Genomic DNA, 14871 nt, shown 5'->3' with positions numbered 1-14871 from the left:
ACCTCAGGATTCAGATCTCAATCCCCTGCCCACCTTCCCACCTAAGTGAGGGCTGTGACTCTGATGAGAAGGGGTGTATGTGACTGGAGTCCACTGCCCTTGGGTGCGGGGAGTAGAGGAGATGCCCTTGCTAGTAGGAACATCAGGGAAGATCAAACATCCTTCTTCTGGAGTCGATGAGGCAAGGAGGCTGGCACTGGTCCAGTTGCACATACAGGGACCAGCCAGGTACAGTGGCTCACACCTGTAACCCCAGCACTTTGGGAGGCAGAGGCGAGAGGATTGCCTGAGCCCAGAGGTTTGAGACCAGCCTGGGCAACTTGGCGAGACCTATCTCTACAGTAAATAAAAAAATTAAGCCGGGCGTGGTGGTGCATGCCTGTAGTTACAGCTACTTGGAAGAATGAGGCAGAAGGATCGCCTGAGCCCATCAGATCAGGGCTGCAGTGGTCCATGAGTGTGCCACTCCAGCCTGGGCAACAGAGTGAGACTCCAACTCAAAAAAAAAAATGTACAGGGGCCAGTGGTAGAAGCATGAGTCCTGTCTCTCACACAAGGCTGGGCCCAACTCCCTTCCAATCAACACGAAGAAAGGCAAGTCCTTGGAGTTGGAGTTGGGATGGAATGTGGGTCCCTCCACCCACAGTGGCCCCTGCTCCAGCAGGACAGTCACACAGTGCACAGCTTGGGGCTCGGTCCTGGTGAACACACATTACACACAAGAAGTCCCCAGCAGAAGTTTTCATAGAGATAGAGCCTGAGCTTGAACCTCACAGGAGGTCCTGGAATCTCTCTCACACACCCTGTCCCAAGGGAAGAAAGTACAAGCACAGAAGCAGTTGTTTTATATTTAATTTACAAAAGAGACCCCAAAATAATAATAATAAACTATCCAGGGGCAGGGAGTAGGGTCAGGCCCTCCCCAGCCCAGCTATATCCTCCTTCCCCTCTGGCAGGGAGAGAAGGGGCCTCCCAGGGAACTTCCCCTCCCCCTTAGAACAGGGGGCTGAAAGCTGGTATGGATGTCCTGCTGGGCATCCTGGGGGCTCTGCCCCATCTGGACTCCAGTTCGTTCACCCCCTACAGGCTCCTAGAAGATGCCCAGGAGAGCCTTTGTGGCAGAGGCCAGCTTACCTGGCAGCCAAGCAGAAGACCTCTACAAGGTCCATATGAAGGCCAGGGCTGCCAGAGCTAGCAGGCTGGTGAGGTGGGACGCAGCCCAGGCCCTGCTGGCACCTCCAGCTGCTCGCCTATGGTCCCACTGGCATTGGTCACCACCCCAACCCAAGTAGCACTGGCAGCGGAAGTGTGTCTGCAGGTGGTCAAGGTCGGCCCAGCTGAGCTCACCCACAGGTCGCAGCTGGGGATCACCAGGTGAATGGCCAGGCACTAGGCGGAAGCTGTTGGCACTGAGGTGCAGGTAGGTATTGGAGCTGGGGTTGCGGCGCACACAGCGCCCATGGCCATGGCACTGGGCCCAGCTGCAATACTGGGTGGCCCAGGACACGTTGACCACGTAGGGGACCAATAGCTGTGTCAGATAATCCTTGAGGTACTGGCAGGTCTCCTGGGGGCAAAAGCCAAGGATCACATGTCAGAGTCAGTTGCCTCAGCTCACAGGCCCAGTTGGAAACTCTATGTCCACACTGTGGTGACTGTATCAGTTTTTACTTTTTTTTTGAGACAGGGTTTCACTTGGTCACCCAGGCTGGAATGCAGTGGCACAATCACGGCTCACCACAGCCTTAAACTCCTGGGCTTAAGTGAACCTCCTACCTTGGCCTCACAAGCAGCTGGGACTATAGGAGTGAGCCATCATGCCCAGCTAATTTTTTCTTTTTTTATTTGAGTCAGGGTCTCATTCTGTCACCCAGGCTGTAGTACAGTGGCACAATCAGAGCTCACCATAACCTCAAACCTCCTGGGCTCAGGTGATCCTTCCGCCTCAGCCTTCTGAGTAGCTGGGACTATAGGGACATGCCACCATGCCCGGCAAACTTTTTTATTTCTTGTGGAGATGAGGTCTTGCTTTGTTGCCCAGACTAGTCTTGAACTCCTGGGCTCAAGCAATTCTCCCCACTTAGCCTCCCAAAGTGCTGGGATTACAGCTGTGAGCCACCCATGCTCCTTTTTTAAAAACAGTGCACATGTTGTACACTCACAGTGCCTGAGTTCTCTTAGTCCCTGCTCCTGCTGAGAAGTGGGCGGGGGGCAGAGTTCGGAACCCAGCTGGGCAGACAGGAAAGGGTGGAACTCAACAACTGTTCAGGACAGCATTTCCTCTTTCCTGGGCCCAGGGTGGGGGTACCCTCCTTCTCTGCTGAGACCAGGGATGCCTCAGTGGGAGACAGATAAGAGTGTCAGACTAGGTTTGCCCACTTGAGATTGGTAGCCAAAGGCCCAAATTCTGTCTGTCCCTGTAGACTTAGCTCTGGCAGGCTGAGTGGTTCCCACTTACCGTGCTTGTGGTGTACCCTGCATCACCCCAGAGGATAACACCAGCTGCGCCCAGGGCTGCGCTCTCACCAATGGTAGAGATGAGGTCCATCTGTGTAGGAAGGGGACAGTCACTGGGGAGGACTAAGACCACAGGATGCAACCTGCTAACCCCCAGTCCAACCCTCCCTTTTTCACTTCCAGGCAGAGGCTCCATCTGTTTCACTTTCTCTTGAAATGTTTAAACTTGTTTCTGCCCCCACTTTGGGCCTCAGTTTCCCAAGTCATGGACACACTTGAGCCTAGGGCATATCTACAAGGATGGACTCTAAAGTCAGAATGCCTGGGTCCAAGTCCCTGCTCAGTCCTAGATTTGCTTGAAAGCTTGAGAAACTTCTCAGAATCTCTGTGCCTCAAATTTTCTTATCTGGAAAATGGGGATAATTATGTTACCCTTTCACGATTTACAGAGAGAATGAGCTGAGGGGATGTGGAGTAGCTAGTAAACTATGGGGTAACCCAAACGTGCAGTGGCTCCTCAAGGAAGGAGGAAAAAGGCAGGGCTCTGGAAGACACATACCTCACTAAGACCTGTGAGCCTGCGGCTATAGGTGGGCCGTGTGAAGACGTAGACTGGGAGTGCATGGTTGGCATGGTGGGTGTGAGCCACACGAAGGGCCTCCCGCACACGGAAGCTGACAAAGTTGCGGCCATGAGTTGAGGAATTGAGTGTCTCATCCAGGTAGACAGAGGGGAATAGTGCTGTGCTTTCGGCCCACAGCCAGGCCAGCTGGTGGTTGCGGGCCACCTCAACATCAGGGCAGCGGCCTGTGTAGCTCTCCCAGTTCTGCACATAATCATGATTGTAACAGTCAGGAAAGAGGTAGAAGCCCCAGAGGTGCCGGGGCCGCACTGCCTTGACATAGCGTAGTGTCTCTAGCATGAACTGTCGTGCAGCAAACTCAAACTCATACTGTGCCTGCTTGACTATGCGATCTGATGGCCAGTCAGGGTGGCGACTGGCCACCAGCTGGCGTGACGACTGGCGGTACACATCTTTGTCTTGCCAGTTACGTACCCAAACAGGCCGCCAGTCCTCCCAGTCGATGACTGCCAGCCCCGCAGGCTCCTGTGTCCGAATGTAGTGTTCCACACCTTTCCGCAGCATCTTCAGGTGTGCCCAGAGGCTACCATTCTGTGGCACACCACCATGCACAGACCTTCCAGCTGAATCAAAGCGTGGATACAGGCCTAGACGGTCGCGGTAGAATATGGTGATGTTCTGGTTCACAAAACCCTCATTAGGTGATGCTTGCACATCAAAGGCATTCAGGTCCAGTGGCACCTTGAGGCGTGGGCCGCAGTCCTGTGTGGGCACGTCCCATGCTACCACAAAGGGCCGGCCGGTGAAGATGGGTGGCGCTGTGGGCTTGAGCTCCATGGCCCAAGTCACTGCCAGCACCAGGGCCAGTGTGATCGTGGGGCCTGGGCCTGCCCACATGCTGGGGGCTGCAGAAAGTGTCACCTGCCTGGCACCAGCTCAGGAACTAGAGGAAGGGTGGGGAGAACAAGTCAGTCTAAAGATTCCTGGAGGTGCCTACCGCAAGTCCATCTATGCTCCCAAGCCCATGTTGTGTGGGGCACTGTGCCCATGGCTGTTCACACCACACAGCTGTAACAGGTTTGAGAGACCATAGGCCACCGAAGGGCAGGCAAGACACCCTGGGGACTCACTGCGAGGAGCACAGGGTTCCTTTCTGGTGCAGGAAGCTGGGCAGGAATCTGTTAGGTCTGTGACCTTTCTAAGAAATGGATAAGCTAGGTTACGGACTAGCTGCCAGAGCCACATACACGCCTGCAAACCATCCGTACACGGTTTCAGAGAACCCTGAACCCCTGAGGCCCACCCTGGATCCCGGGAAGAACCCTCGATCCAGAGAAACGACAGCATTTGGGTGAGGCAGGGCAGCCCGTGAAGCTGGGAAGAAGAAACACCACCGCGCGGCTGGTATCTGCTTAACATCCGCCGGGCAGAAGAGTGAGCTGTCAGGACTTTGTCTCTAGCGCTGACACCGTCCCGGCCTTGGTAGAGGCCCTGCGGGGACAAAGGGGCAGCGGACCTCCCACGGCGGCGCCGGCCGGCCAGCCCTTCCCTCCACCGCCACAGGGAATGCGCGCGCCCGCCTCCCCGCCCGGCGGGTCCGGGATGGGGAGCTCTCCGCCTGGCCTTTGTGCGGGACCCCGCCCCCGCCCCGCACGTGGGGCCAGAGCCCGGCCGGGTGGGGGTGGGGTTCCCGGGCCGCCTCTTTGGGAGCACCCCCGAGGATTCAGAGTCCAGCCCGAGGGGAGAGAGCCTCCAGCTTTGCATCGCCCGCCCTCACCTCGCGCGGGGCGCCACCGGGACCCGCGCCAAGGCGACCGCCATCCCGAGCCCAGCCCAGCCCAGCCCGCTCCGGCCGTTCGCCCAGGCACTGCCCCCGCTCGGCGCCTTTGCTGGCTCCGCCCCCTCGGCCCGCGAGCCCTTTAAGAATTCAGCGCGGAGGTGGGCCCGGGGCAGGACCTGCGGTCGGGGCGGGAAGGTGTGCCAGACTTTCTCACCGCCAGTGCCGCATTTCGGGCTCGGGGATCCCCAGATCCTCTGCCGAGGAACGTGGCCACCCATCTGAGAACCTGAGATCCCTTCGAACAGGGCTTCCTGCCGGAGTCTCAGCCACTAGCACCAGTCAGCCTGAGATTTCCCCCCCACAGCCCGAGGCTGGTGGTACAGTCCTCCCCGCTCCGCGGCGCCGCCAGCCCCTTAAAGGGACAGCTTGAGGGACGGGGGGGGGGGAGCGGTGAGTAGCGGGGAGGAAATAAAGGAAATGGCGTTCCCTCGCTCGGCCATCAGGAGGTGCTGTGGTACTCCAAGGCTTTGGCTGGGGACAGCAGCAGATCTGGTTCTGCACCCCCAAATATAGACTCCAGCCTTGGGTCCCCTTTGTGTGGAAAAAGGGAGGCTGACCTGGGGCAAGCCCTGGCCTCCAGGACTGTAATACCCCGCTTCCCACGAATTAGGTCTCCCCAATTCTAGTTAAGGGTCTGAAGGGAAGCCCCACCCCGTCAGTCTGAGGGAAGGGGCCCAAGCACCGTCCCTTAGCCCTCCTGGGGCAAGATTGAGGCAGTCGTTGTCCTGACTACCCAAACTGTGGGTCGCAGCTCGGCCAGAGGGGATAGGGGCACCGTAGCTCTGCTGGGTCTGGAGGGTTGGGCGTCCCCTTTCCACGACCCTCATAGGGGCAGGCCAATCCCTAGGATACCCTCCTCTTCTGCCCAATCTCTGGGGGACCTTTGGGAGCCCTTAGAGTTCCCTCTCAACTCTGAGGAGGCCGCTATCCTTGAAGCAGTTTCTGGCCGAACCTTGGAGAAAGCCTGCAGGAGTTCTCTGGAGCCTCCTCCATCCTGGATCCTTGGTATACTGTCCACTCCCGGTGGGAAGCAGGCTTGGAGTTGCAACCGGGCGAGCCCAGTGTGAGACCTCCTCTTCCTAGATCCACTCTCCATAGCCCCAAAGGTCCCGCGTTTGCGTCCCCAGCCCTTTCCCCGCCCAGGCGCTTGGGAGCGGGAATGGAGTGCTGCTGCGAGTGTATCCGTGTGGTGCAGATCAGCCGTCTGCACTGGGCTCACCTGTGTGGGAGCCCGTCGGCCCACTAGGTCGGCGGCCTCTCTCCCTGGGATGAGCCTCTCCAGCCAGGCTGCTTGCGCCAGCTGCTGCCCGCTGGGCAGCCCTCCGCAGACTTGATAAACCCCATTCCCTCCCACTCGCTCCCGCCTCCCATCCCAGCCCTTTCTCCTCACTTCCTGCTGCCCCTCAGAAAGGAAAGGGCCAGGAACAGGCGCGGGGGAGGAGATCGCTTTGACCCTGTTTCCCTCCAGTAAGCCCCGCTGGCTGGCTGCCCTCCCCACCCTTCCCATGAGTAGGATCTGGCCCCACTAGCTGCACCAGGTGACAGGAAGGCTATGGGCCCAGGCTCAGGTGCCAGTCTCCCCCATGCCCACAGCTTCCTTAACACCGAGGAACCTTTTCTCCCCAGCCTTCCCTTGGAATCCAGTAGACTGAGAGCAGGGGCCCAGGTGGTGGTGGTGCTTTTGAAAATCAAACTACTTGGGAGATGTTCAGCTGATGGTTTCCAGGTCAGGTGTCAAAGATGGGAACCAATCCTGGGGGGAAGGGTAGGGGACTTCCAGGAGCGGAGTCAATTTTTTCCCACTGAAAGCAGAGGCACTCTGTGTGACAGAGAGGACAATGTGTTGATTTGTGTGTGTGTGTGTGGGGGGGGCTGGAACAGGAGCTGGGAGGATTCTGGAGAGTGCCCTCCTGCTGGAGGACATTCCTAGGTGGATTTCAGAGTCTGCTGCAGAGTAAGGAGCTCCTTACATGGGTGAGGAAAGGGGTGTGTTTCTATGGGAGTGGATGTTCCTGTGGCCGGCAGCAAGGTTCCAGGAAACCTCTCCAGAGGTGTAGACAAATCTGCCTACCCTCAAGTCACCCTGAGCCTACTGCTTAGCATCCCACTGGCTCACCTCCACAGCTGTTGGAGGGGAGGAGACGGGGGTGGGGGGGTGGGGGTGGTGGTATAGAGTCTGGCCCCGAGGACAAAGGAGTCCAGAACATGACAGGGGAAGGTGCAGTGTCATTGTACCACTGTGCTGGACTCACAAAGGACAAAGGCTTTAGAAGCTTCAAGGGTGGGGACCCTTGGGGAAACAAAGGCCAGGCCAGACTGTCCCAGGGCAGGAACACTTCCTCAGGCAGCCAGCAGGAAGGAAGTGAGCACAGCCCAGTGGGAGGGAGTGGGGAAGCACTGCCCTGACCCTCATTGTTTCCAACTTTGGGGTCAGCTGGGGCCCAGCACAGGGAGTTCCCCTAGACTGGGACAGTGGTGGTGGGAGACAGGATGCCATCTGACATGTGAAAGCTTCTGGGTCTTGAATAGCCAGTAAAGGGGACTGTGGAGGATAACAGAGCCTTATGCTTGTCATCTTCTGGGGGGATGGGAAGGCACTGCACAGAACTGTAAGGCTGGACATGGTGATCCTGCTCTGGACTTGACAAGTTCAAACCTCTGGAAGACTGGCAGGCCAACTCCCTAGTTCCAGAAGCCTGTTGCTTAACTGTCCCTCCCTAACTGGGAGTTGGGCTGATGGCCAAAGATTAGGCCTAGCAGAGAACCTGCTTCAAATAGGCTCTGAAAAGTATAGGTGGAATGTCTACAGTGGGTAGGGGATACAGGGGGCAGGTGGCAAGACAGGGGCAGTAGAGAGCAAAGGAAGTATTAGTGAGGTGAGCCTTGCTTGCTGGAACAGAAGCCCTGAGTTCATTCTGTGGTGTCCACAAAGTTTGGGTTGTAGAGCCTGGCAGTAGGCCAATGGTGTGGTGACACCTATCTGACTGCTGTCTATTAAGGCTGGGTCTTTGAGGTTCATGGGACTCAGGCTGTGACCTCACCTGGGGTAAGCTGGCAATGCTGGGGATAGAACAGGTATTCCATAACTTTCCGGGGTCATACTCTCACCTTAGGTCAGTCAAGTAGGGCAACCCTAATGAAGTATCCCAAAGCTTTCTGATTCCAGAGACCACCACAATGAATGCGATAGACAAGCCAGCATCCCCACAATCCTGAGGCTGCCCACAATGAGGTCTGTGTGAACACACAGCCACCTGCTGGCCACAGCTGGGATGGCCACAGGCTGGGCCCACCAGAATCCTATGCCAGGCCTACCCTATTAAGCCCAGCTGGTAGTCTAGACATTGGGTGTCACAGTCCCAGAGGATGCCACTCTTGTATGCAGGATCTACAAATAATTTTATTGAAATTGAACAAATAACACAACAGTCTTCCTAGGCTGAGGGCCACCCTCTCCAAGCCATTTCCCACACTCTAGAAGCACAGGGCTTGCACAGTATTAAAAAAAAAAGTCATCTCTGTGTAGAAATTAGACACTGCCCCAACATCATCATGGACTATTTACAAACCTTCACATTATAAGTATTCCTTTTATGATTTTCCTCTTTTTTGACCCCTACCCAGGGGCTCCAGTACTTTCCCTTGACTGATCCTGAGGGCATGGGGATTACTGTAGGGGAGTGGGTGGTGGGGCCACTCACAGCTACTGGCACTAGTCTTAGGGTCCCTTCCCAATTGTGTGTGTGTGTGGGGGGGCAGGACAGGCTGGTGCAAAGGCATGGGGGATTAGACAGAATAGGTGGGATGGAGTAACTTCTCATGGATATAAGCAGCCATAGCCCATCCTGACCCTGGCCTGTACCCTCTCAACTTCTCAACTGGGGGAGTGTGGGGGGCAACAACTAGTTGCAGTAGGGGGATCAGCCCAGTCCTGGGTGGAGAGAGAAGCCTCCCACACCAGTCCCTGCTCCTACTGACAGGTAGCAAACTGTCCGTCCATCTGAAGGTGGGAACAAATGGCAGGGAGGTGGGAAGAATTAGGCTTGTACTGCCCATAGCCTCTGTCCAACACAGGAGGAATCGAGGTAGCAAATGGCTGAAATGCTCTGACTAGGGGGTAAAAGGGAAGTGAAGAAGAGGAAGTTCCCACTTGTGTGTAGCCCCCGCAACCCAGGGGCTGGAAGAAGGCAGACCTTGCTTATAAAGTGCTGTAGCCTCTAGCAGGGCTAGGCCCCAGGCAAGCTTGGAAGAAGGCAGGCCAGGCAAAGAACCAGGAACCAGGTATTCCTGACTGGTACATGCCCTTCCATGCCTCTTGCAGGAGTGGCTGGGGAGAGTGGGCTGTTAAGTCTGCCATTAGCTTTTGCCAGCCTTCAACCACCTCTTGTCCAAACACAAACCAATACCCAACCAACACTGCGGGACTGACCCGCTCAAAGCTGAAGGTTCTGGGCCAACGGAGTTTATTCAGGGTTGTGGCCCCAGCTTGGGCTCCTCAATGGAAACCACACCTTGAGCCTGGGGGTTTCTTGCTGGGGCAGGGGATGCTTGTGCCTGCCACCTCCCAGTCTCACACCTCATAGAGGATCACAGGAAAATCCACATGGATGCGGGGGGGATCCAGCTTCACGATGCCCTGCCATGGAAACAGAGACTAGTGAAAGCTCAGGGCTTCAACTCCTAGGAAGCCTTCATGATCCTCCCAGATCCTCCCTCAAGAGCCCCCACCATGACAAGAAAACCCATCTGGATCTAGCTCCACACACACATATATATTTAGAGATGGGGTCTTGCTCTCATCACCCAGGGTGGAGTGCAGTGATGCAATCATAGTTCACTGCAACCTCGAACCCCTGGGCTCAAGCAATCCTGTTTCAGCTCTCCCAGTAGCTCAGACTACAAGCATGCACCACCACATCCGGCTAACACCTCCACACGCTTGATATAGGCTCTCTGATCACTGCCCAGCCCCTCACCTGAGGAATCAGATTCTTATGCACCCGCCTCAGCTTGGCCCGCTTCTGCCCGTTCTTGGTGACGATTGTCTCCTCATAGAACTCGTGAGCCAGATCCCCATCTTCGTCATAGAACATGGAGCTGTGTAGAGGGAGAGGGGGACAGGCTGGGTTGGAGCCCCACATGTGGTTGTAGCAAATGCCATAGACCACAGGGAAGTATGCCCAAGTGGGGAGAAACGATCTTGGTGGGGAGAAACAATCTTGGTGGGAAGAAGGGAGAATAATCTGCCTGGAGAATCCTTTGCCTGGGATAGAGGTCTACTAGAAGTAAGTGGAGAATGGGGTGATGACCGGTGCTACTATGTCAGACCCCCAAGAAGAAAGGTCACACCAGAGCACACTATCCAGGCAACTAGGCCAGTTCTCATAATTGATTTGTTAAGCAAGAACAGCCGGCCATTCCAGTATCAGACCCTTGCCTTCACGCAAGACTTCTTGAGTGGGCAGGGTGCTGGCCTGTGCATGTTGGTCTCATTCCAGAGGGCGCTGCAGGTCCAGTGCCACAGACTGAGATAGCAGATATCTAAATTAGGAAAGAGCCTAAAGGGAAGAAGACTGTGTTCCCCTCCCCCAAGTGGCTGGTGCAGACAAATTGCCACTGTTGGGTCTCCTTGGTATTTACAGCCAAATCTTCAGCATGGGGAGTGCCCATTCCCAGGAGCCCACAAAGACCAGGCCAATTAGGTGCTCTTATTTGGCCCCTGAGGAGAGAGGAGGGGTAGGTCAGTGTTCTGGAGCTGGGGAACATAACTGGGTGAGAGTCTTTTCCCCCGACCTCACCCCTAATATTGGGACACAGCCTTGTTTTCCCAGCCACTACCCCCAGGTCCAACCCCAGTTCTGTTGGGCAGGGAAGCAGCCTAAACAGGATCACTAGTCCCTAGAAGATTTGGGGCAAGGAAAGGCTAGGAACTTTCAACTGGCAGGCTAAGCTAGAAGGGAAAAAAGGAAGAGGTTATGAGATCTTATGGAGGCCCTATCTTAGCTTTACCGTGCTGAAGGCCTGTCTCGGGCCCAGTCTTCCCTAGAGAGGCCTTCAGAGTAGCCAGGCCGCCAGGAGCCAACTGCTCGGCTCTCCCCACCCATTGCTCAGATGGAAGCTCAAAATATGGGAGTCGTCCTGGCTCGGGTGGTGGGAACAGAAGCAGAAGCTTTCCTGTGGCGCGGGGCACCTGTCCTCCCCGGGGCGGAACTCATGCCCTTACCCGCGGCGCGTGAATACGAAGGGGGGCACGGCTCGGCCTCGAGGCCGCACCAAAGCTTGCTCAGCGCCTGCTGCCTCTGGGTTGCCGCCCCCCGCCGCCGAAGCAAAGGGCCACAGGCCCCGAGCTTTGGAGCCGCTGGCGCCCATGTCAGGGCCGCCGGCGCATGGTGGGCCCCGCGGCCACTCTGCTCTCACGGCGCAGTCGGTGCCACCATGTCCTGTCTCAGCTTCAGCTCGCAGGTGCCGCCGCCGCCGCCTTCAGTAGGCTCGGCTGTCTCCACGGAAACCTCACTTCCGCTTCCGCACGCTGCATCGTCTGATTGGCTGCTGCTCTCGTCGGTCTGTGGGGCCGGACCAATGGATGCTAGGCATCCCAGCATGCGGTGCGAGAGCCCGGGTCCCAGCAGGCCACGCTCTCTCCAGCTGGGACAGCTCCCACCTTGGATACCGGTAGCTGAGTGTCTACCTAGGCTCTTCGCTGCCTACAGCGGCTCCGATGTCCCCGATCCCGAGTTCAGGCCCCTGCTCAACTACCAGTCCTCAAATCAACACTTCAGGGCCTGAGTGCCTGTTTGGCTTCTATTTTTCACAACTGTGTTTTTGTGATTGTCAGTCTCGCCTGAGGAAACCAAGCCAAAGGAGGATCAAGGAACTGGTTGTATCATAGTTACTGAGGTCTGAAGAACTTCAAATTCAGTGTTCTTTTCAAACCTACGAGAATGTATGCCTCATGAAAGCGAGAATTGTTAACAGCTGTACCTTGGTGCCAAGGGGGTGTCTGGTCCACTGTAGTAGCTCAATAAATATTTGCTAAAGGGCTTGCTGTGTTGTGTTGTGGGGACGGTTTCCCTAAGCTCTAGCTGCAGCCTACATTTAACCCCACCGTGACCTGAGGTCCAAGTAGTTGAGTGTATCTGAGTACAAGGGGGGACCCCCTTGGCGCCCCCCTCCCCCCGGAAACATCAGTGTACCAGCTAGCATTGTTGCGAGAGGCTGTTTGGCTTCCATGAATTTTTTTTTTGGAGTTTTTCAATGTGTTTGCCCATTTCATGATGGATGATTTATGAGCACATCTGCCCACATCACACTGTTTAGTATTTTTTTAAAACCAAAAACAGCATCACTCCCATGCCCCATCCTCCCTATTGACCCGATCTCACCCTGTATGAGTTTTGTTTCCTGAAGAAAGTCTTCAGAGGGAAACGTTTTGCCTGTATGGAAGAGGTCACACAAAAAATGGCAGAAGCACTAAAATGCATCAAAATCCATGAGTTCAACAACTGTTTTGAGCAGTGGAAACAGCATCTTGATGGGTGTATTGTAGCAAACGGAGAGTACTCTGAAGGTGACTGAAGTTTAAAGCTGGGTACAATGGCTCACACATATAATCTCAGCACTTTGGGAGGTGGAGGTGAGAAGATTGCCTGAGCTCAGGGGTTAGCGATCAACCTAAGCAAGTTGGCAATACCTCGTCTCTACAATTAAAAAAAAAAAAAAATTAGCTGGGTATGGTGGCGCATACCTGTAGTTCCAGCTACTTGGAAGGTCACCTGAATTCAGCAAGTAGAGGCTGCGATGGCCATGAACATGCCACTGCACGCCAGCATGGGTGAGAATGAAACTCCAACTAAAAAAAAAAAGATGACTGAAGTTTTTTTTTTTTTTTGAGTTGGAGTCTCATTCTTTCACCCAGGCTGGGTGGGCTCCGGCGATACTTCCGCCTCAGCCTTCCAAGTAGCTGGAACTACAGGTAAGTGCTACCACGCCCGGCTAGTTTTTGATTTATTGTAGAGATGAAGTCTCGCCAAGTTGCCCAGGCAGGTCTCGAACCCGCGGGCTCAGGCAATCCACTCACCTCAGCCTCCCAAAGCACTGGGATTACAGGCTGAGCTACCGAGCCCAGCTGATGACTGAAGTTTAAATATGCAATACACAACTTTCTATAAATAAATAAATCCTGGGTTTTTTTTTTACTTCTCCCTGTACATATGCATAACACTTCTGAGCCTGGAAGGCACTGACTTGAGAAGCTACTACAACTATGAGCCCATAATAAAGAGTCCAAAAGCAGGAGGATACTTAAATCTTTATTCAGCCAATTCTCTCAGGCCCCAGACTCTGATGACTGTCACCCTCACCCTTTTCCATAGGAGGCATTCAGCTGAGGCCACAACACATTACATACATTCGCACACTTCAAGAAAAATACCTGAGGGAGAGACCCTGGCTTTGATTTGCAAACAAGGTATGGACATGGGTCAGTGCTAACATCCACATAGACCCTGGCCCAGGATATTCTCCTTGGAGGAGGCACTGAGGTACTGTTGCTGTACTGTGAGCCAGCACTCCCTCACCTCAGGGTATGTGAGGAACCAGAGGGCACTCAGAGGGAAAACCAGACTTTTCCTTAATGCCTGCCTTATTCTGAGCATCTACCCTTGACTCTGATGGGGATATCCTGAGACCCCATCCAATCCAAAACACCTTTCCCCATAGGTGAGGGCCCTCACCCCCACAAACATGACCCTGTTCTGTTTGTAGTCTCCAAGCTTCTCACATCTGAGACATAAATTAAGGAGACTTCTGTTTGCTCCACCCCTGCTGCAAGCCTGGAGCAGCTTCCCAGGGCAACCCTGGCTCACCATGACCCAGTACATGAGGGACAGAGGGGTGAAGAGCCATACCCTGCTACACCCACTGGTGGACACAGGGGACCAGCTCTTTTGATGTTCCCTGGGCATTCCCCCAGCAGGGGAGGGCATCCATACACACTCATTCCTCAGGCCATGGGCCCTGTCACACTCACACGCTTTTGGCGCTGCCTACTCTCCTCCTTCCATCAAGGGATACAAACGGTCACCCCAGGGGGCAGGCATGCAGGGCCTCTTGGATCTTCTGTCGGCAATAGGAGTACTTCTGCAAGATCTGGCGGAGGTGCTCCTCCTCCTCCCGCTGCAGGATGCGCAGGAAGTTGTGTAGTTCAGGCATGCTGAAGGCATCCCACTGCAAGTTGGGGGGGAAAAGTTATACAGGCTGTAGCAGGGATGGCAAGCCAGCAGACCCTCCCCAAAGACTGACACATCATGTTCATACAAGCGAGGATCAGGCTTTCTAATGTCAGGTTCTTGGCTGAATGGTCTGTGTGAGGATCTATGACTGCAGCCTGTAAAGAAGATGGGCCCTGTTGGGTGCGGTGGCACATGCCTACAATCCCAGCACTTTGGGAGGCTGAGGTGAGAGAACTGCCTGAGCTCACAGGTTTGAGACCAGCCTGGGCAACTTGGATAGACCTCATCTCTACAATAAAAAGCAAAAAATTAGCTGGCCTATAGAGTGGTTAAACTCAGAACATGGGCATGACCTGTCCCTAGGTAAATGGGAAACATCTGGTTTGGGTGCCTCTCAGTGAGGTGACATTTTGTAGGGTTCATCTATTTTCTTTTTTTTGAGTCGGAGTCTCATTCTGTCGCCCAGGCTGGAGTGCAGTGGCATGCTCACAGTTACCACAGCCTTGACCCATGGGGCTCAGGAGATTCTTCTGCCTCAGCCGTCCAAGTAGCTGGAAGCACAGGCGTGTGCCACCACACTCAGCTAATTTTTTTTTTTAATTTATCGTAGAGACGAGGTCTCACCATGTTGCCCAGGGTGGTCTCAAAGAACCCCTGGGCTCAAGTAATCCTCTCACTTCCAACTCCCAAAGTGATGGGATTATAGCTGTGGGCCACTGCACCCAGCCAGGGTCCATCTTTTTTTTTTTTTTTTTTTGAAT

General features: G+C 54.9%; 3 protein-coding genes across 11 annotated transcripts in view; all 3 read right to left on the bottom strand.

Moving 5' to 3' along the window:
• Window positions 1-828: 828 nt before the first annotated feature.
• On the bottom strand, window positions 829-6348 carry HYAL2 (hyaluronoglucosaminidase 2). 4 transcript variants are annotated; one of them, XM_008053419.2, is made up of 5 exons: window positions 6100-6348; window positions 3515-3983; window positions 3017-3283; window positions 2459-2548; window positions 829-1567 (listed from the first exon to the last, which is right to left on the bottom strand). In XM_008053419.2, exons 2-5 carry the CDS (start codon window positions 3935-3937, stop codon window positions 1157-1159), a joined length of 1191 nt encoding a protein of 396 aa, XP_008051610.1. In that variant the 5' UTR covers window positions 3938-3983; window positions 6100-6348; the 3' UTR covers window positions 829-1156. The 4 variants fall into 4 exon arrangements, with proteins under 4 accessions (XP_008051610.1, XP_008051608.1, XP_021565794.1 ...); XM_008053417.2 differs by having other exon boundaries at window positions 3017-3983; XM_021710119.1 differs by lacking the exon at window positions 6100-6348 and adding an exon at window positions 4818-5171 and having other exon boundaries at window positions 3017-3983.
• A 1912-nt stretch (window positions 6349-8260) lies between these two features.
• TUSC2 (tumor suppressor candidate 2) lies at window positions 8261-11395 on the bottom strand. 2 transcript variants are annotated; one of them, XM_021710124.1, is made up of 4 exons: window positions 11104-11390; window positions 9857-9977; window positions 9457-9516; window positions 8261-8990 (listed from the first exon to the last, which is right to left on the bottom strand). In XM_021710124.1, exons 1-4 carry the CDS (start codon window positions 11247-11249, stop codon window positions 8667-8669), a joined length of 651 nt encoding a protein of 216 aa, XP_021565799.1. In that variant the 5' UTR covers window positions 11250-11390; the 3' UTR covers window positions 8261-8666. The 2 variants fall into 2 exon arrangements, with proteins under 2 accessions (XP_021565799.1, XP_008051607.1); XM_008053416.1 differs by having other exon boundaries at window positions 8261-9516; window positions 11104-11395.
• Window positions 11396-13170: 1775 nt separating this feature from the next.
• The window catches only part of RASSF1 (Ras association domain family member 1), an 11430-nt gene continuing 9729 nt past the window's right edge, over window positions 13171-14871 (bottom strand). For all 5 annotated transcript variants that reach the window (XM_008053412.1, XM_008053413.1, XM_021710127.1 and 2 more), the window contains one exon: window positions 13171-14105. In XM_008053412.1, the coding sequence (XP_008051603.1) occupies window positions 13959-14105 (147 nt within the window). In that variant the 3' untranslated portion in view covers window positions 13171-13958. The remainder of the gene's footprint in view (window positions 14106-14871) is intronic.

This window comes from Carlito syrichta, unplaced genomic scaffold (assembly GCF_000164805.1).
Source record: "Carlito syrichta isolate Samal-C Ts95f unplaced genomic scaffold, Tarsius_syrichta-2.0.1 Scaffold288153, whole genome shotgun sequence".
Classification (NCBI taxonomy): domain Eukaryota; kingdom Metazoa; phylum Chordata; class Mammalia; order Primates; family Tarsiidae; genus Carlito; species Carlito syrichta.
The sequence above is the reverse complement of the archived record's forward strand: the minus strand, read 5'-3'. Positions and strand labels throughout refer to the sequence as shown.

Bases quoted from the DNA above. Each gene is read 5' to 3' on its own strand.
- HYAL2 (XM_008053417.2), bottom strand. From the start codon at position 3,937: ATGTGGGCAGGCCCAGGCCCCACGATCACACTGGCCCTGGTGCTGGCA. The intron at 2,549-3,016 runs GTATGTGTCTTC...CTTCCTACACAG, and splicing joins GGCTCACAGGTCTTAGTGAG to ATGGACCTCATCTCTACCAT. The intron at 1,568-2,458 runs GTAAGTGGGAAC...TTTTGCCCCCAG, and splicing joins CAGGGTACACCACAAGCACG to GAGACCTGCCAGTACCTCAA.
- TUSC2 (XM_021710124.1), bottom strand. From the start codon at position 11,249: ATGGGCGCCAGCGGCTCCAAAGCTCGGGGCCTGTGGCCCTTTGCTTCG. The intron at 9,978-11,103 runs GTAAGGGCATGA...CCCTCTACACAG, and splicing joins TTCGTATTCACGCGCCGCGG to CTCCATGTTCTATGACGAAG. The intron at 8,991-9,456 runs GTGTGAGACTGG...TTTACCCCCTAG, and splicing joins TTCCTGTGATCCTCTATGAG to TCAGAGCATTTCAGCCATTT.